The sequence below is a fragment of the Hippopotamus amphibius genome, chromosome 15, assembly GCF_030028045.1.
Source record: "Hippopotamus amphibius kiboko isolate mHipAmp2 chromosome 15, mHipAmp2.hap2, whole genome shotgun sequence".
NCBI classification, from domain to species: Eukaryota; Metazoa; Chordata; class Mammalia; order Artiodactyla; family Hippopotamidae; genus Hippopotamus; species Hippopotamus amphibius.
The window spans coordinates 41,219,294-41,239,815 of NC_080200.1; the positions used below are offsets into that span (position 1 = coordinate 41,219,294).

Sequence of the window (20,522 nt, forward strand, 5' to 3'; positions counted from 1 at the left end):
TATAAGTATTTTCTCCCATTGTGTGGGTTGTCTTTTCATTTTGTTTATGGTTTCCTTTGCTATGTAAAAGCTTTTAAGTTTAATTAGCTCCCATTTGTTTATTTTTGTTTTTATTTCCATTACTCTAGGAGATGAATCCAAAAAGATATTGCTGTGATTTATGTCAAAGTGTGTTCTGCCTATGTTTTCCTCTAGGAGTTTTATAGTATCTGGTTTTTCTTTAGGTCTTTAATCCATTCTGAGTTTATTTTTGTGTATGGTGTCAACCACTTCTTTGCAGTTATCTAATCTACTTTTCCCAAAAATTTTTTCTAGAAAATTTGGATGCAGTTTCTTCCACTTGGCTTCTTAACCATGAAGCAGAAATGTTCCCAATTTGGGGAATAATCTGCTAGGATCTACACACATCACAAGTTGGTTATTTCATCATGGTCTCATTGAGGAAAAAGAAAGAAACCATAACATTTTCCCTTATTCCCTTCCTCTTCCCTTCCCTCCCTTCTTCTTTTCTTTCTTATTGTCTCCTTTCCTTTCTTCTATTTATTTCTGATTTATATTAAGCAAAATGCACTCCTATCTTACTGAGAAGAAATATATATACAGGTATGTATATATAATTATCTGGAAATATGATATGTACAAAGATAGAAATATATTCAAAACACAGTTCCAGCCCAGAAGAGGGTGTAATTAACTCTATCCTGAAGAGGGTGGGGCCAGGGTATCTAAGTGCTGAAGAATGATTAGGCAAGAGAAAGGGCATTTCAGGGACAGAGGACAGAGTATGAAAAGCCCAGGGGCATCTTTGTTGGCTCTCCTATACCAGTGACTATTGCATGCAACAATAAGAGGAATGGAGATGTAGACAGGTCAGAGCTGAACAAGTATTGTATTGATTTTGGCAAAGGGTGTGCTATTGCTAAACACAAGGGTCCTGCTGCTTCTCAGCACTGTTATAGTGAAAGGTGAGGCAGCTGCAGGGATGGCTCCACGCCAGTCCATGTTGATGGAATGACTTCTCTCTCCTGGAAGTTGTGATACTAAATGCTTAATTTTTATCAGTATCATTTCTATTCATTAGAATGGGTATGAGCGATGAGGATGGGGATGAGGCCTAGCTTCCCTGAAGCACATGTCTGCACAAGATCAGAGTTCTGTCAACAAGGAGCGCGGAGGAAATGGCTGCTGGGCAGGCACTCAACAATGTCTACTGCAGAGTGAATAAGAATATGAAGGGATTCTCAGGGTGACATTTGCCGTTAGTACAAGTGAGGCATCTGTGTTCTAATGAAGAAGGAGCATTGCATATTTTCTCTCTTCTTTAGCACCATGCAGGTCATTATAGGTCACATATAATGCTTTGCAGAGAAGTTTTTATTGGTTTTCACTTTGTTTTACTACATCTTTACCTATAACCTTCAAAACAGTACTTTATAAATATGTGCTTTTAAATCTCTATTCGTCACCTGCAAGATGCAGGAGATGCAAGTTTGCCTCAATTCATTCAATATCTGAATTTCTGCAGGAGGCAAAGAATTTGTTTTCTGGTGTAAGTAGTGATTTCTTTAATCAGAAATGGTAAATAAAAATGTTTCTTTGAACAAAAAATTAAAAGCCATCAGGGTTCCTGGAGGACCTCAGATAGAGCCACCTATTCAGTTTGCTTTACCTGCTCATCTCTGGACTATTATGTGAGATAGAAGGAAATTTCTGTCTTCTTTGATGGACTATATTTTAGTCTATTTTTACAATAGTCTACCTTAATTAGCAGACTTGTTGCTTTTTTGGAAGAGAGGAGCAAATCTTCTAATTTTGTGGCATGAAACTACAATTTAGAATTTTGGACAAAATCTACAGGTCTTTTTAAAGAAAGGTTGATTGTTATTTGAAGCTCTGTTTAGGCCAAAACCATGTCAGTGGATTACCATCGCTGCTTTTGACACTGACTCTTGCCTCTGATATTTCTTGGCTGTATGACTAGATGTTTCTATGCTTGTGCCTTATGTTTTCTCTCTACCACAGGCACCCAAAATTTTCAGAGAGGCAGAGAGAGGATCCCTGGCCAGCCTTTGAAAGGAGGGTTGAAAGGTGGGTTGTGGACTCTCTATGTCACTTAATTGGCATTTTATAAAGAGACTAATTTATCAGGTAAAAGTACTACAGAGTATGCAGCTCCTCAAATCAAGGGTATAATAGATCATGGCAGATAGAAAGATATCCTACAGGTAGAGTAATGCTGAGTGGATTAGATGAGTTAATACGTGTAAAGACCTAGAACAATACTGGCAAATGCACACTTAAGATTGGCTATTAGTGCCATGGAGCTTGCCCAAAGTCACAACTAGTAAGTGGAGGAGTAGATGGACCTCCTACACTGACATTCCATGTGTTAGTTTGTTCACACATTTTTGTCTGCCTTTTTTGCTCTGCATCTTAGAGAGATCCTTGATTTTTACCTTCTATTTGACTAATTCTATCTTTAATCATGTTTATTACTCATGTCAGTATTTTTAGTAATTTAAAAAAATTTTGGCAATCATATTTTTAATTTCCAATGATTTTTCCTATTGCCCTAATATCTCACTTTTTCATCGCAACCTGTTCTTGTATTATGGATGTAATAGCCTTTCTCTCACTGAGGACACTAACTAAAATTGTTATTTTTTTAAAGTTTTCTTTGGTTTTCTGCATTATTTCTATTTTTTCTAGAGTCATCTGTTCTGTTTGCTTAACGCTTTGCTTAAGCCTGGTCCTTTTCCTTTCTTCTATGGGTTTTTCTCAAATATCTAATGATGGTGAATTGGCCATTCATATTTATGAGTAAAAGTCTAGGTCATTTGTTTTGGGAGTTAGCACGGTTTTCCTCTGCAGCTGTGTGGGTCTTTTTCACCAGGAAGCCTTCTCTGAAGGTTGACTGCATACTTTGCATCAGTACACTGGTTGTGTTGATAGACTTCACTTTGGGGTTCATGGATGTAGAAGAGACAGGCAGCCTGAAGATATCCTCCAGTTACCACAAAGGAGCAGTGACTTTATCTGTGTAAGCCTTTAGTGTATTTCTTTCCTGAGCAGATTTACTTTCCTCTCCAGTCTCTCTCCATGTCTCTTCCCATCCAGGAGGTGAGAGGGAGTGGTCCTAGGGCACTTCTGGCTCTACTTCTCTTTCTGGTCCCCATTTAAAAGGCTTTTACAGGAAAATAACCCACATTCTTAAAGGACAACTGTCAGCATTTATCCTGTGGCTAAATGCTACTGTTCCACATGCAGTTTTTTTTCGTTAATACGTGATGATTGACAATGTTACCCATATTTATTGACCCCAAGCTTCCTCTCTTACCATGCTTTATTCCACTCATTGTTTAGATTCCACCTCTTTTTTTATCTTCTTGTAAGTCCTCATAATTTCTTGTCCAATGATGGCAGAACATCTTTATTTTTAATTTTTCTCTTTTTTTAGTTTTATTTTTTTAATTAATTATTTTTTTGGCTGTGCTGGATCTTCATTGCAGTGCACAGGCTTCTCTAGTTGCAGCTCATGGGCTTCTCTAGTTGCAGTGTATGGGCTCTAGAATGTAGGCTCAGCAGCTGCAGTGCGTGGCTTAGTTCTGGTATGTGGGATTTTAGTTCTCCAACCAGGGATCGAACCTGGGACTCCTGCATTGGGAGCGAGGAGTCTTAACCACTGGACCAGCAGGGAAGTCCCTAATTTTTCTCTTTGCATAACTTTTTAATCATTTGAATGGATTTGGAAGTGTATGCTTGGTCTGTTTTTTTGATTAGTCTTTTCTACATGTAATTTTAAAACACCCATTCTCTACCATCTTCTTAAAGTTTCTATTTAGGATTGTCTACTTACACAGGTTTACTTGGAAAAGCTGACAATAAAGAAGTATATTTGCTGATGTAACGGATATGTGTAATATACAGAAAAGGGGAGCAGATAAGAATTAAATCCAGGTTTCAGAGTTCCTGGGAGAGCTTCAAACTCCCATTAAATTGAGAAACAATCAAAGGATCAGATGTGGAAGACTGATTCTTTCTTGCTTTACCTCCCACCACTCTCATATGGTTACCCCACTGGATCTCTGAGACAATGAGAGGGATCCTATATTCTGATCCTTCTGTCTTCTTCTGAGGGAGTGGCTTCAACGGCCCTGGTACTGATGCAACTGTTCAGGGAGCCCCAACACTGGTCTAGGATTTTCCACCTGCAGCTCACTAGGTGCTGTTGTTATTTGAAGCTGAAGATCAATGTCTGTGCTACAACACCTGATTCTCACATGCCAGTTGTGAATGCCAGGGGGATAAGGGGGCGTGTATGTGTGCGTGCGTGCACTCAGGCGTGCTCATAGTTCTGTCTGTTGGGAGGCAAGAAGTGATTGTAGTTCTACCGTAAGAAGTTAGTTAATATTCATTGAATACTGTGGGCAGGGCTCTGAAGTCATGTATGTGGGAATAAAAACATCTTGTAGGTATTTTTTCCTCAAGGCCTCACTAAGGAGCTCAATTTGGATGAAAACTTTCTTCCATCTTTGCAAATACAACCTGTTATGGACAGAATATTTGTGTTCTCCCAAATTCATTATGCTGTAATCCCCCCAATGTGATGGTGATAGGAAGTAGGCCCTGCGGGGAGCGGCTAGGTCATGAGGAGGGAGCCCTTATGAATGGGATTAGAGCCCTTATAAAAGAGATGCCAGGGAGCCCTCCACCCTCTTCCCACTGTGTGGGGACACAGTGAGAAGTCAGCGCTCTGCAGCCTGGAAGAGGACCCTCCCCTGAACCTAATCATGCTAGCACCCTGATCTTGGAAGTCTAGCCTCCAGAACTGTGACAAGAGATTTCTGTTGTGTATAAGCTACCAGTCTATGATACTTTGTTATAGCAGCCCAAACTAAGACACAACCTAATTGTATTTTTAGAAATAGAAATAAGAAAATAAGAAAAATGGTACAGAAGGGAACATCTGTACAGTTGAGAAGTAATGAGTAAAATGACTGTTTGATTCTCTTTAAATGAGAGTGTCATTTTCACATAGGTCCAGCCCTATTTCTCTGCCACAGAGGTCTCTTGATAATCATGGCGCAGATATTTGAGAATGTGCCCCAGTGTGGTTTCCTTTGTTTGTTTATAAATTGTATTCACGTACTGCCATATGAATACATTATGAATATTAACATTTCCTATATTTGTGTATATTTTATAATATGTGGAGTAAAAAAATGGGAAATTTGAAGAGTTTCTCTCCACATCCTAATGAATTTAGCACATTGCCTATTTCTTGTACCCTTTCAATTACTCAATTAGATTAAGCAATTATATTTTAAAACGTTTCATAGTGGAAATGTGAAAAAAATAGACATGAAAGTATAATAAATCCCATGTACCCATCACTCGGTTTTAATAATTATCAATTTATGACCAATTTTATTTCACCTATAACCCCCCGTATCTCTCACCGAAATTATTTTGAAGCAAATCCCAGATATAGAATAACTGAATTAAATTATATTATACCCCACCTAACATAAAAGAAATGAGTGAAAGAAGAAATAGAGAAAGAAAAAAAGAGAGAAAATGAATGAATGAAGGAAGGAAAGGAGGGAGGGAGAGAGTAAAGAGCATAGTTTGGTTATTATTTTATTCTTGTAAATGTAAATTCAAAAGAAGTAACAAAAGTTTGATCTGGTCCAAGTTAGTTTGCTTTACTTTGGAAATGATTCCGGTTAATGAGTATTTACCTTCAAAGAGTGTAGTTCTGCTGCAAACCCACTGACCCTGATGCCTGTGTACTTCAAATACTTTCAGATGAAATTCAGACTCTGTAGGAGCATCTGCTCTTACCTAAATAGTGGACGTTATGGAACCAGAACCACCATATTCTGGCTTTCTTTGCCACTGAAAACAAACAAACGAACAGAATAAAACTCGGTATTTTTCTGACTTTTAGTTTTATTTTGTTGCGTTTTCACTTTGGCTAAAAGACTCCAATAAAGACAGAAAAACGTAAAGCTACAGAGATTAAATATGGGCACACAGCAATGATCAAATCACAACCATAATCAGGTAACTTTCCTATAGTCTCAGATAAAGGAAATCATTTCCTAAACTCACAAATACAAGACCCATTCCTGTGGGCTCTGGATGAAAAAATATGGGTTTATCCTGAGACCAAGGCTATTTTACTAACTGACCTTGGACTCTGCTGACCTCCAGAGGGAGCCCTATGGTAGCTAAATCTGAGGCTCACCCGCGGAAGGTTCAAAATTCCTTTGAACTGCCAAGGTGAAGTTTATGGAATGTGGCAACATTTCTGATAACCAAAACTCAAATGTGGGCATTTAATGGTAGTAATTTCAGACTAGTGAGCAACTTTGATGAGTAAGCAATTTGATGCTATGCCTGTGTAGCCTCCTGAATCTATTGACAGGAGCAAGTAGTCAAGCAAAACAATATCTAACACAATGATTTGCATCTCTTTTGTATCTACAAATAGCAATCATGGGAGTCCAGCTAACTGCACTACTTGAGAAATTCTTTGAGCTAAAAACGTACAGTAACTTAGAGGAACACAACTCTGAACAGCTTCAAAATACTGCCTTGACGGTACTTTAGGATATACAGAATCTCACATAAGCCATTGTGAGATTCTGAAACTCAGCATTCTCATCTACAATGTCTTTGGTGGAAGGAAGAGTAATTTGGAAAAAAAAAAAATCTACCACTGGCTGATATAAAGGAGCAAGGGGTCTGCTATTTAAAATCAATAGAAAATCTGAAGTCTTAACACTAGTTCACCAGTCTTGAATGGCAGTAACCATTTAATAATTCCTGCAGTGCTTTGGGCTCAGCCCAGGGCCTCATAGTTTCTGGGTTTGCCTTCTGCTAAAGGTCTCTTACACTCTGGGAACGAGAGTGACGTACGCAATGCTACTGCTTTGTATTTATATAATACTCATTCAAAACAGCCTAAAGACCCTCAAAGAGTAGGTGAACTTGTCAACTAGATATCACACATACTTTTGAAATAAGACAGGTTATTATTAAACAAGTAACTCAGTTGTGAACTGTTTCATCTGGCAAATGAAGACACAAACCCAGAGGTGTTAAGTACCTGGTTCAGGGTTACATGGTACACTAGTGGGTGTGCTGGGGCTAGAAAGCTGGCTGTTTTCCTTTTCTTTTCTTTTTCCCCAGCTTTACGTCCATTCATGAGTAAGAAAAATGGAGGCATCTAGGGGACTTCTTTGAAACACTAGACCCTACATTAGGATAAATGTAGATACTAGTCTCCAAGCAACATTTCCTCTCAGAGACAAACCTACAGAATGAAAAAAGACTTAAGAGGCATAGCAACCAAATACAGTGTGTGGACTTTTGGGTCCCAATTTGAGCAAAGTACTACCTGGATATTTAATTACATTAAGGAATCATGTTTAATTATGGGTGACACTTTTATTATGGTTCTATTTTTCAAAGTCCTTGCATTTTAGAAATACATATTGAAATATTTATAAATGCAGTGATGTCTGGAATGCTTCAAAGCCAGTGGTGGAGTGAGGGGGGGAAGTGGTTGTGATGAAACGCAGATTTGAAACAAGACAATCCATGAGCTAAAAATGACTGACTCCAAGTGATGAGTGCATGGGGCTTACTGTGCTATTCTCTCTTCTTATTCAGATAGATAGATAGATGGATAGATAGATAGACAATTTCTCATTATAAAACACTTTTTAAAATATCCATTCCTCTCAAGGGCTGGCTTACAATTTTGTGGGGTATTATAATACGCTTAGTGAGATTCACAACTTGATAGAATATTGATAGCTTTCTGTAATTCAGCAAGAAAATACCTCCCTCCAACTACGACCATTGTGAAGCAGGAGATAAATACCAGCCATTTAAAACGGAAACTATGGTTGTCTAGGAACAGGAATTTCTTTCAGGGTAGCTAAATACTTCTATAACCTGTTACACTCTGAAGGACCTAAAAAAACTACAGTAGATAAACTATTTATTAAAATAGTAAAAGCAGTTTGATAAAAAAAATCATAAGAATTGTGAAAGAGCAATCACAAATTCCATGAGTTTTCACAGCTCAGAGTATTCTCGGGGAACTGTTAATTGCCTGAAAGTGAAATGAGGGTCCCCACCCACATCCGGCTTGGGGGTAGACTTCTCGTTAGGATGTCAAGCGTAGCGCCAGTTTCCAAATGTGCACAGGAAGCTGTGGATTCCAGATTTTGAGGCTAAACAGCTCTGCCTTTCTTCTTGTCCTTGCCCACTGCCTCATTTCTGAATCTACAAGAGCTGTGAACCTTGAACGGTAGGAGCTGCCAGTATTCATTACAACTTCAGAGGTAGCAGGTTCCCAAGTTCAATGAGCGGTGCTTGGGGTTTGTTTTTAAGCAGTAATGAAATGTGCTATTTTTTCAAAGAAATATAAATGATTTTCAATATTTCAATGAAGCATGCTATTTCAGCCCAAGAAAACACTGGAAATAACTTTGTCTTATGATCTAGAAGTAGTAATAGCGAACCTAAGGGGAAACAGAGATAGATCTCTGTTTTGTGTGTTTATTTTTCTTCCAGAACTCCAAATAGTTGCCTTGGCAGCAGACTGCTCTAAAACCACCCCCTTCTGAAGACTCAGAGGTGTTTACAGAAATTGAAAGTTCCAGCAGTACATTTCCATGAATTCATTAGCAGTTCCTTTAGATTTCACATATACAAGTGAATATCCATGTGGTATGAACCGCTGCCTTGAGCTTTCCTTTTAATTACAAACAAAGTAGCAGAAATCAGACATGTGATTACTGCAACCCGGCATGTTTTTAGAATCCCTGCTTTGGTCACTATTACTCAAAGCAACTCCAGTGCCCTTTCTTGCCTGCCTTTATGCTAATCAGCCTAACCCACTCGGCTCCTCCCCCTTCCAGCCTCCCTTAAGAACTGCTCTCTTTCAGCTGTCACCGAGGGTAACTCAGACCAGGCTTAGAAATCACTTGATTTAACTCAGCAGCATTTTTTTTTTCTTTGTGTATGTATTACTTTAGCAGTCGTCTCTAAATACTTGGGACATGAGATTTCATGTCAGCAGAAGGAGTCAATAATTGCAAAACTGTAATCTGTTAGAAATAGTTACTTTGCAGGATTTTACACTATAAAGGGGGAAAGTTTCAATGTGCCTTGAAATGAAGGGAGAATTAAGTTGTGTTTTTATCCAAAGGAACTGGCATCTTTATATGTAGGAGAAGCTACAAGCTGGTAAATATGTAATTCAAGAATCATGACTAGGAAACAGCTGGAAGTTTATTAGAGAAGTAAATGTTTTTCCACGCAAGGACAGGATCTGCCTGTACCTCTGTGGTTCTGGGTATCGTGTGAAGACCATTCTAGGTGACTGGCCAAGGGAAGGAATACCCTACTGATACTGGAGCCATAGCCGTACTGCCAGTACCATGTCTACCATACAAAGAAAAGGCAGCAGCCACCTGTTCGACACTTTGCACACCTGTAGACTGAAGCTTCCAGAGGACCAGCAACATCAAGGTGAGTCAGTCAGGCTAATGGGTTGTGTGTTCTGTGACCTCCTGTCCATTTGCATTCCTGGAAGGATGGTGGGCTGGGGAGGTACCTGGGGAATCTCTGTTGTGAAATGCCTTGTGATCTTCCATTTTTAAACTCTGAGAATAGATGTAATAGTGATACATAAGCGTGAGCTAACTTGCATTCACTATTGGGTTTTAAAGCACTATGGAAGACTCTTGAGAATGCATATTCCTTGGAGTTGTCTTTCTGAAATGTATGTGCTGACAACTTCTAGGCACTATCATTTTTCTGGAGTACTCTGGATTTTGTGTAATTCAAAACACCCATCTAGGCAAGCCTGAATCAACTATAGGAGGAATTTGCTGAGAGTGGCTTTAAGTTAGTCTGGAATGTTCTCCCTTGTCCTACCACTAATGGTACCCATTTGGACTTAAAGTGTAAGCCTAATTTTGTCTGAATCTCCGACTCATTCATTTGTGGGCAAAATAAATATATTCTTGGCCCTTTCCCTTTTCTGGTTCTGGAACAGATGGAGATAGCGAAAAGTGTCACATTTCACATGATGGGCACTCGTTCAGACTGAGCTATCTACCTTGCAGCCATTTGCACCATCAGTCTTACAATTTCAAATCCACTACTCGGCCAGCTGCATCAATTAACAGCAGATGGTTGATATGAATAGATGGGATGATCCCTTCAATCCAGTCTGTCTGGGACACCAAGGACACTTGTAGAAAAGGCTGAGTGTCACGGATGACATCACCCCCCCAGAGGTTAAGGATTTACCCCAGACATTTCTAACTTCTCCTCAACATCCTCAATAGACAGATGGATCTGTCTATGTATGGATCTAGGCTACGAGCTCTTTGTTTATTTTTCCACAGACACAGTTTTAGATGTCCACAGTGGCGTGGAGAGTGTTGGCTGAAGGGCTGAAACCTCCCACTTCCACGGTGACATCTGTGTGCTGACATTTGTGTAAATGTGTCAGGCCACCTCCCTGCTTCAGTTCCTGGACTTCATGCTGTACCAGGCTTAGCATAGTGTGGGTAGAAAATACTTCGTATTAAGTGAAAACAGCAAAAGCTTTTAAGACCCTTTTGTACCATCAGGACTCACACAAATTATTTTGAACTAACTGCCTTAGAATGTAAAGTCCTAGAATGTGCCAGGGTTTAATCATAGCACTGTAAAATGTACTTGCTCCTCTATTAACAGACAATTCGAATTCATCATAGGTTTTTTTGTTTGCTGTTCATTTTGTTTGAAATGTTTAAAGCTGCCTTCCCTCTCCCACAATTGTTGATGTGATAATTATAATAGAAATCTTGCTAGGGGGAGCAAAAAGGAGATGGTAAAAATCAACTGTAAAAGTCACCACCCAAAGATAGTTGCTATTAAAATTTTAATGTATAGTCTTCTAGCCTTTTCTTCTATGCACTTGTACAGATTATCCTTTTGCTGATTTTTTTAAAGCAAATACAGACTTATTTTGTACATAGAGTTTGCAAACTGTTTTTTAACTCAACAACAGATTATGAACAAATTCCCATGTCATTACATATTCTTCTACAACCTTATTTTTAACAGTTGTATACTATTCCTTCGTGTGGATGTAGCAAAATTTTAGGCAATTCACTATGGCTGGACATTTTATTGATCTCTAATTTTTCACTATTACCAACAACACCCTGTTTAACATACACTAATGGATAAATCATTGCCGAGATAAAATTATTTTCTTGGAATACATTCTTAGAGGTGGAATTGTGGGGTCAAAGGATATGCATGTTTTTAAAGATTTGGGGGAGGGCAGAAATGGCCCTCTAATCAGCAGTGTGGAGATATAGTCTCAATAATACTGGGTATTGTTTTAAAATTGTTTTTTCTAATTTGGTAAGTGGAAAATAGTATCCCACTGTTGTTTTAATTTAAGGCAGGCTGTCTTGATGTTCTCTCCCTTACCAGCCATATCCAGAACAGCCTGGAAATATCATTGTGACGACGAACTTCCCAAAATATCAACAAGATTAGAAGTCTGGTCTCCTTTTGCAGACCAAAGCTTTTGCCTAGAATGTTTTGAAAGAAACCATGTTCTTCCACAACTGAGTCTCAAAATATCTGACCACATAAACCACAATACATAAACTTGTGAAGCGTGCTAATGCAATCCAGACTGGCCATTGACTGCTGCAAACAATGTCACCTAGAGATCTGAGTTGACAAGTGACACTGGGCAGTGTTTGCATTCCTGTTACTGTCCCAGAGCTTAAAAGTATTCATTCCGTGCAATGGTTCTGACTTCTACCACTCTGTATTTGCACCTTGTTATTATGCAAAGTTCGGCAAAGGTCCAAGGAAGCAAAGCCATTTGTTTCAGAGAGTGAGGGCTGGCTGTGGATTTATTCACTCAGGTCCTCCGGGTTTGTGGCTTTGGCCTATCCCCAGCCAGACTAAGACTCCAGCATACAGGTCAGGATTGACATTTAACTCTTCTGAGGCATAACCAGATTCAACACATACGTACTTTCTAAGCCTCCATGCTAGGTGTTAATTAAAGTGCTGCATGTTAAGTCTGAGGTGTTAAACTTTTTCCACCTAGTCAGTCATAAAATGTGCTTTTTGGGTGACCACACAGATAAAAGGCACTTATTCTTCAACAATATCTGGACAATGACTATGCAAAACGCTGTGCCAGGTGCTGGGTATGCAGCTCAACTAAGTCAACTAAGCCACGTGCTTTCCTGCCCACATAGACTTTACACTCTACGGCCACAGGTCCCTACTAGTCCAGAACTGAACTCCAGAAGGCTACTCTTTCTACTGTTGCTTCTGTGATATTTCAAATCCATGTCTCTGTAATATTGACCTGAGACCACATTTATAGACATTAATTTATGTCTATAAAGACTCAACACAAGTTCAGTGCATATTACATATACTAGGCAGACTTAACCATCCTTATGTTTTTTTAAATTTAATTTAATTAATTAATTTATTTATATAAATTTATTTATTTATTTGTTGGCTGTGCTGAGTCTTTGTTGCTGCACACAGGGTTTCTTTAGTTGCAGTGAGCGGGGGCTACTCTTTGTTGTGGTGCGTAGGCTCCTCACTGCTGTGGCTTCTTTTGTTGCGGAGCACGAGCTTTAGGCATGTGGGTTTCAGCAGTTGCAGCACATGGGCTCAATAGTTGTGGCTCACGGGCTCTAGAGTGTAGGCTCGATAGTTGTGATGCACGGGCTTAGTTGCTCCGTGGCATGTGGGATCTTCCTGGAGCAGGGATCGAACCCCTGTCCCCTGCATTGGCAGGCAGATTCTTAACCACTGCGCCACCTAGGAAGCCCACCATCCTTATGTTTTACAATGCTTTGAGGTTCACAAAGTAGCTTCACAAATGTTATCTTATATAATTATACACGTGTATATACATGTATATAACGTGTGTCTATATACATGCAGGTATGTATGCTTGTGTGTGTGTGCACACATATGTATAGATCCCATTATTCTGTTTCTCTGGAGAAACTTGACTAATACACTACCTCACCTGGTTGTTATGAGAATTAAATAAGATAATGTCTGTGAAACTACTTTGTTAACCTCAAAGCTGCACATATAGACATACTTTATATGCTTATATGTGTGTGTATATTTGTATATAGATAGACATAGATATAGATAAAGATATAGAGAGAGGGAGAGAGGTTATTTTATGGGACTGACTCACACAATTATGGAGGCTGGCAAGTCCAAAGCCTGCTGTGTGGGCCAGCAGGTTGGAGACCCACGTGCAGACCTGACCGATGTTGCAGCTGAAGTCCAAAGGGTGTCTGCTGGCAGAATTCCCTCTTCCGCAGAAGAGGTCAATCTTTTGTTTTAGTCATGCTTTCAACTGATTGGATGAGGCCCACCAACATCATGGAGGGCAATCTCTGTACTCAAAGTTCACCAATTTAAATGTAAATCTCATTCAAAACACTCTCACAGAAACATCCAGAATAATGTTTGACCAAATATCTGGCACTGTGGAGCAGCCAAGTTGACAGATAAAATTAACTATTACAGGTATCAATTTCCTCATTTTTGAAGATGTAGAAACTAGGAATATTCAAGTTCAGGTGATTTTTCCAAGGTTACATAGTTATTAAAAGCTACATTCAAGGCACTTTCTGCTATCTGTGGCCATCTCATAAAATCCATGATTCTTAGTGTTACAGTGTCTAACTTTTTCATTGGTCCGTATTAGAAAACCTCTGCAGATCCACGATGCATTGGGATTCCTCCTCATTTTCTTTGTGTGTTCTGACACCAATTTTTTGATACCAGCTGGGTGTCCTACAATTCAATTCAATTCTAATGTTACTCAAAGTTACCAAAGACCTCAAAAGCTAAGGGCTCAGTCTCACAAGACTGCTCCCCTTCAAATGCCAGTTACAACTTCCGAGTGTCTCCAAGTTACCTACATTTCTGCCCGGACAACAACAAATTCAAGGCTTCTCACAACCCTCGCAGGTTTTAAAATTTGCAGAACAGTTCACAGAACTCAAGGACTCTCTATACTCATGATGACTGTTTTATTATAAAGGCTACAAATGAACAGCCAGATGAAGAGATACATCGGGCAAGGTCTAGGAAAGTCCTGAGCACAGAAGCTTCTGTCTCCAGGGAGTCTGGGTGCAGCACTCTCCCAGGACATCAGTAAGTTCACCGACCAGGGAGCTCCACTGAGCTTGGTGTCTGGAGTTTCTATATGGGCTTTCATTATGTGGGCATGACTGATTACATTATGGACCGTTATTAAACTCAATCTCCAGAAGACCTACACACATTTCTGTTTTTCTTTCACCAAAAGGGAGCTTCAAAGAGATGGTTTTGTTCTATCTGCAAAGCATTTAAGGTCACAGATTGGTAGAAACAAATATAGATCATTTTAAAGCTATTAGAAAGGGGAGAACACACATTCTATTCATTTATCATGTTCAAGCTCACACCCAGGACAGGAATCCGTTCCATAATAAGCCTGCCTGATAGATGGCACACATGTGAGGATTTGGAAAATAAATGTAGTGATTTAAACGTCACTTTCCCCACCTTATGCTCGTTAGGATGGCTACTATCAAAAGAAAACAAAAACAGAACAGACTATCACAAGTGTTGATAAGAGAGTGGAGAAATTAGAACCCTTATGTTTTGTTGGTGGCAAAGTGAAATCATGCATTTCCTGTGGAAAATGGTATGGTAGTTCTTCAAAATTTTAAAATAGAATTATCCTATGAACCAGAAATTCCACTTCTGGGTATATACCCCCGAAGAAGTAAAAGCAGGGACTCAGATACTTGCACACACAATAGCCAAAAGGTGTAGGCAGCCTATGCGTTCATCAACAGATGAATGGATAAACAAAATACATACAGCGGATTATTATTCAGCCTTAAAAAGGAAGGAAATTCCGATACATGCTACAACATGGATAATTCTTGAGGATATTATGCTAAGTGAAATAAGCCAGGCACAAAAAGACAAATATTGTATGATTGCACTAATATGAGATACGGAGAGTTAAATTCATTGAGACAGAAAGTAGAATGGGAATTGCCAGAGGCTAGGGCAGGGGCAGGAGGAAGGGTGAGTGGGGAGTCGTTGTTTAACGGGATAGAGTTTCAGTTTTGCAAGGTGAAAGAGTTCTGGAGATTGAACAACAGTGTGAACAAAGTTAAAACTACTGTGCTGTACACTGAACAATGGTTAAGATGGTACATGTTATGGTATGTGTATTTTACCACAATTTTTTTTACAGCTATGGCTGTCCAAAGCCATCCCCAATTACATTTTTGAAGTTAGACTTAAAAAACAAAAATGAAAGTAAAAATAAACAACAACAAAAACTCCTTCCTTTTCCTACTTCTAAAACCGAAGCTAGGACGAAATATTCTACTCATCCCTGATTCCCCAAAGCTATTTCTTTGAAAACATTAATAAAATCCTAACCAGATTTATCAATAAAAAAGAGAGACTTAGCTGATGGTCCAGTGGTTAAGACTCCTCGCTTCCACTGCAGGGGGCAATGGAAGTTTGATCCCTGGTTGGAGAATTAAGGTCCCGAATGCTGCGTGGTGCAACCAGAGAGAGAGAGAGAGAGAGAGAGAAAACATATTACCATTAACCATATCAGGAATGATATAGAGTGTCATTACAGTTCCTTCAAATCTTTAAATATTAGAAGGATAATAAGGGAAGATTATAAACAACACTGTGCCAGAAAGATGCAGAAAAAAACATAAACAAAATTCAGCATCCAGTCACATAAGAATTTTAAAAGGATTTGGAATGGAAAGTATCTTCCTCAACCTGATAAAGAACTTTACAAAAACCAACAGCTAACATCGTACTTTTAGTATTAAGTGAAAGGTTGAACACCTTCCCGATAAAATCGGAAGAAAACAAAGATGTTCACTGTAATCCCTTCTACTCAGCATCGCACTGGAGGTCCTAGGCAGTGTACTAAGTTAAGAAAAAGAAAAAAGGCCTACATATAGGAAAGAAAGAGATAAAACTGTTTTTATTCACAGACAAGTGATAGTCTATCTAGAAAAATCCTTAGGAATCTACCTCCACTCCCCCAAATACAAGAAGTAATAATAATAACAAAATACATGCAAGACCTGTGTACTTAAAACAGACATTGCAGAGAGAAGCTAAAGAAGACTGAACTAAATACATGAATTGGAAGGCTCGATAGTATTTTTTTTCAATATTATTAAGATAGCAATCCTTCTCAGTTGATCTTGAGAGTCAAGGCCATCCTGATCAAAATTCTAGCAGACATTTTTTTTTTTACAACTGATTTAAAATTTATAAGGAAATGCAAAGGATCTAGAATAGTTAATCAATCTTGAAAAAGAAATACAAAGTTGACAACTTATACTTTTGTATTTTAAGCTATAATAATCAAGGTGGTATAATAATGGGGCAAAGATAGAAAACCAACCATTGCAACAGAGAAGGGAGCCCAGAATTTTTTTTCAAAAGCTCTTTATTGGAATATAATTGCTTTACACTGTTGTGCCAATTTTTGAGGTACACCAAAGTGAATCAGCTGTATTTATACATATATTCTCATATCCCCACCCTCCCTCGACTCCCTCCCACTCTCCCTATCCTGGCCCTCTAAGTCATCACCCATCATCGAGTTTATTTCCTTATGTTATACAGGAACTTCCTACTAGCTATCTATTTTACATTTGGTAGTGTATATATGTCAATGCTACTCTCTCACTTTGTCCCAGCTTCCCCTTTGCCTCCCTGCCCATCCTGTGTCCTCAAGTCCGTTCTCTACATCTGTATCTTTATTCTTGGCAGAAGACCTAAATAGACATTTCTTCAAAGAAGACATACAGATGGCTAACAAACACATGAAAAGATGCTCAAGATTACTAATCATTAGAGAAATGCAAGTCAAAGCCACAATGAGGTATCACCTCACACCAGTCAGAACAGCCATCATCAAAAAATCTAGAAACAATAAATGCTGGAGAGGGTGTGGAGAAAAGGGAACCCTCCCGTACTGTTGGTGGGAATGTAAGTTAGTACAGCCACTATGGAAAAAAGTTTGGCAGTTCCTTAAAAAACTAGAAATGGAACTACCATATGAGCCAGCAATCCCACTACTGGGCATATACCCTGAGAAAACCATAATTCAAAAAAGAAACATGTACCATAATGTTCACTGAAACACTATTTACAATAGCCAGGACATGGAAGCAACCTAAACGCCCATCAACAGATGAATGGATAAAGAAGTTGTGGCACATGTATACAATGGAATATTACTCAGCCATAAAAAGGAATGAAATTGAGATATTTGTAATGAGGTGGATAGACCTAGAGTCTGTCATACAGAGTGAAGTAAGCCAGAAAGAGAAAAACAAATACTGTATGCTAACTCATATATAAGGAGTCTTAAAAAAAAATGGTACTGAGGAGCTCAGAAAATGAACTATTCATATTTGGTCAATTGATTTTTGATAAAGATACCAAGATAATTCAAAAGAGAAAAAGAAAGTCATTTCTGTAATAATGGATAAACATATTACTAAAAATGAACCTTAATACTTACCTCATGCAAAAATTAACTTGAGGTGAAATATACTAAAATGCAAAAGCAAATCTATAAAGCTTCTAGAAGAAAACAGAAAACTATCTTCAGAAAGTTGCAACAGGCAGGTTTTAGACAGTCACAAAAAGTGCTAACTGTAAAAAATAGATCAGACTACCAACATTAAAAGTATCTATTCTTTAAAGGGTAACATTAAGAGAAGAAAAGATAAACCTGGGAGAAAATATTTGTGAAAAATAAATCTGAAAAAGGACTTGTAATGTGAATATGTAAAGAACTCAGTGTAAACAATTTGATTTAAAAATGGGCGAATGATCTTGCAGGCACTTCAAAAAGAGGATATACAAATGGGCAGTAAGCACAACAAAAGATGCTCAACATAATTAATCATCAGGGAAATGAAATCAAAATCACCGTGAGATATTGTTTCACATTCACTAGAATGACTAAAATTATATGTCAGGGAGAATGTGGAGAAACCAGACTCCTATTTATTGCCTGAAGTGGTATAACAATTTTGGAAAATAGTTTGGCAGTTTCTTTCTTTCTGTTTTTTTTTTTTTTTTTGGAAGTTGATTGATTGGCTGTGTTGGGTCTTCAGTTGTGGCCCACAGGCTCTAGAGCACAGGCTCAATAGTTTTGATGCAGAGGGTAGTTGCTCCAGGGCATGTGGGATCATCCTGGAGCAGGGATCAAACCTGTGTCCCCTGTGTTGGCAGGCAGATTTTTAACCATTGCGCCACCTAGGAAGTCCCTGGCAGTTTCTCATACAGTTAAAATCTATACCTACCCTATGATCTAGCAATTATGTTCTTAGGTATTTTTCCCAAGAGAAATGAAAATAATGTGTCCACAAAAAGCTTGAGCAAGAATGTTCATAGCAGATTTTATTCTATGAGCTCCAACATGTGAACAACTCAAATGTATATAAGCAGGTAAATGGATAAGCAAATTGTGGTATAGTCATACATTGGATAACTACTCAGTAGTATCGAGAAATGAATTACTGATACATGTATCAGAGAGATGAATCTCAAATGTGTATAACACCTCGGGGGTAAAGACGGGAGGCTGACCCTGTGCGATGAAGGCCCAAGATCTTGGCACACATGTTAACACATACACCAACATGCTGCCACGTGTGTGCTGGAAATCTCAGGCAATAGGATACCTTTTAACTCTTACTGATATGCTGTGTTATGGAAGGCCATCTACTGAGGATGCTTGAGACACCTTAGATGGTGAGTTCCACTAGGGGACCTATAGGACCCCTTTCAAAACTAAGATTCTATAGTTGCCCGTAATTATTTCATTCATGTTGATGTTGTCTCCTTAACTGTGTTGTACAAGTTCTTTGAGAGCAGTAAACTGGGTTTATACCCTGGACTACACCACAGTGCTAACATGTCACTTATAAACAAATCACACTTATGGCATGTTTGTCATATACCAGACACTGTTTTAAGTGTTTTCATATGTTAGCTCATTTCTTTGTGAAAAGCTTGTGAGATAGGTAATGGCCAAGACCTCATAGCAGGGATCTAGAAGCAAGATCCTAACCCAAGAACCCTGACTCCAGAGCCTCTGTTTTAATCCATACTCACTGCCTCTTATCGGGCGCAAGATAGATGCTCAGCTAAGCACTTATGAAGGGCCTGAGTGATGGCTGGCCCTTGAACTCAATTTGTGGTTCAGTTGTTCAAAATGTGTTGTTTTTGCAGTCACCAGTTAATTTCTATATAAACTACTAACCACATCCAACTGTCTCAAAAGGGGGTATTTGACTCTAAAAGAAAGAGGTGAGAAAATGCAGCTATATCATTGCAAACACATCAGCCCAGAGCAAGTGACCTGTTTGCTGGGCTAGCAGGTTTCATTTAAATTTAAACAGCAGCACAGTCCATATCTCTCACACTGCACGAAGCGTGAGAGATAGCAATGCACTGTTTTTGGAACTGGACCAGTATGGCTTCGGAGAAATTGTGCTTTTGACAAAATAAACAAGCCGTGTCCAAAACTCCAAGTTAAAAAAAGAGTTAAATAATAGTCATTGTTATAATTCACTTTTTTTTCTTTTTCTTTTTTTTTATCTTTTGGCTGTGTTGGGTCTTCAGTGCTGCACATGGGCTTTCTCTAGTTGTGGTGAGCGGGTCTACTCTTCATTGTGGTGCACAGGCTCCTCATCGCAGTGGCTTCTCTCTTGTTGTGGAGCATGGGTCCTAGGCGCGTGGGCTTCAGTAGTTGCGGCACACAGGCTCAGTAGTTGTGGCTCACGGGCTTCATTGCTCTGTGGCATGTGGAATCTTCCTGAAGCAGGGATTGAACCTGTGTCCTCTGCATTGGCAGGTGGATTCTTAACCACTGTGCCACCTAGGAAGTCCCATAATTCACTCTGTATTTAAATTGAGGACTCTATTAAAAAAATGCTGGCTCAACCATTATATTAAATCATTAATGACTTGAAATCTTAAACAACATTTCAGTAAGGTAAGTTTCACACCTGAGTTGCTTTTTAATGAAGTCTGTTGGCAAATCTAGTACAATATCCAAAAGTCAGGATTTAAAATGCAATTAATACCTGTCTTCGGTAGGAAGCTGCATTCCTTCTATCCAAATGTCAGAGAGCTCACACCCTGTGGATGACAAACAAGCAAGACAGAAGTCATAGGAATAAGGTCTAGACTTCTAACGAGTGATGATGGACTGAAGGTATCTTTTGAAACTAACTGAAAGTAGGGAATGGACTTGAGGACATGGTGGGGGGAAGGGGAAGCTGGGATGTAGTTAGAGAGTAGCATTGCCATATATATACACTACCAATTGTAAAATAGATGACTAGTGGGAAGCTGCT

General features: G+C 38.9%; 1 protein-coding gene across 1 annotated transcript in view; it reads left to right on the plus strand.

Annotated features, from left to right (window-relative positions):
- Positions 1 to 9,352: 9,352 nt before the first annotated feature.
- Positions 9,353 to 20,522, plus strand: part of RANBP3L (RAN binding protein 3 like) — a 46,620-nt gene continuing 35,450 nt past the window's right edge. The window contains exon 1 of the mRNA XM_057708174.1: positions 9,353 to 9,552. Coding sequence (XP_057564157.1) covers positions 9,462 to 9,552 — 91 coding nt within the window. The 5' untranslated portion in view covers positions 9,353 to 9,461. The remainder of the gene's footprint in view (positions 9,553 to 20,522) is intronic.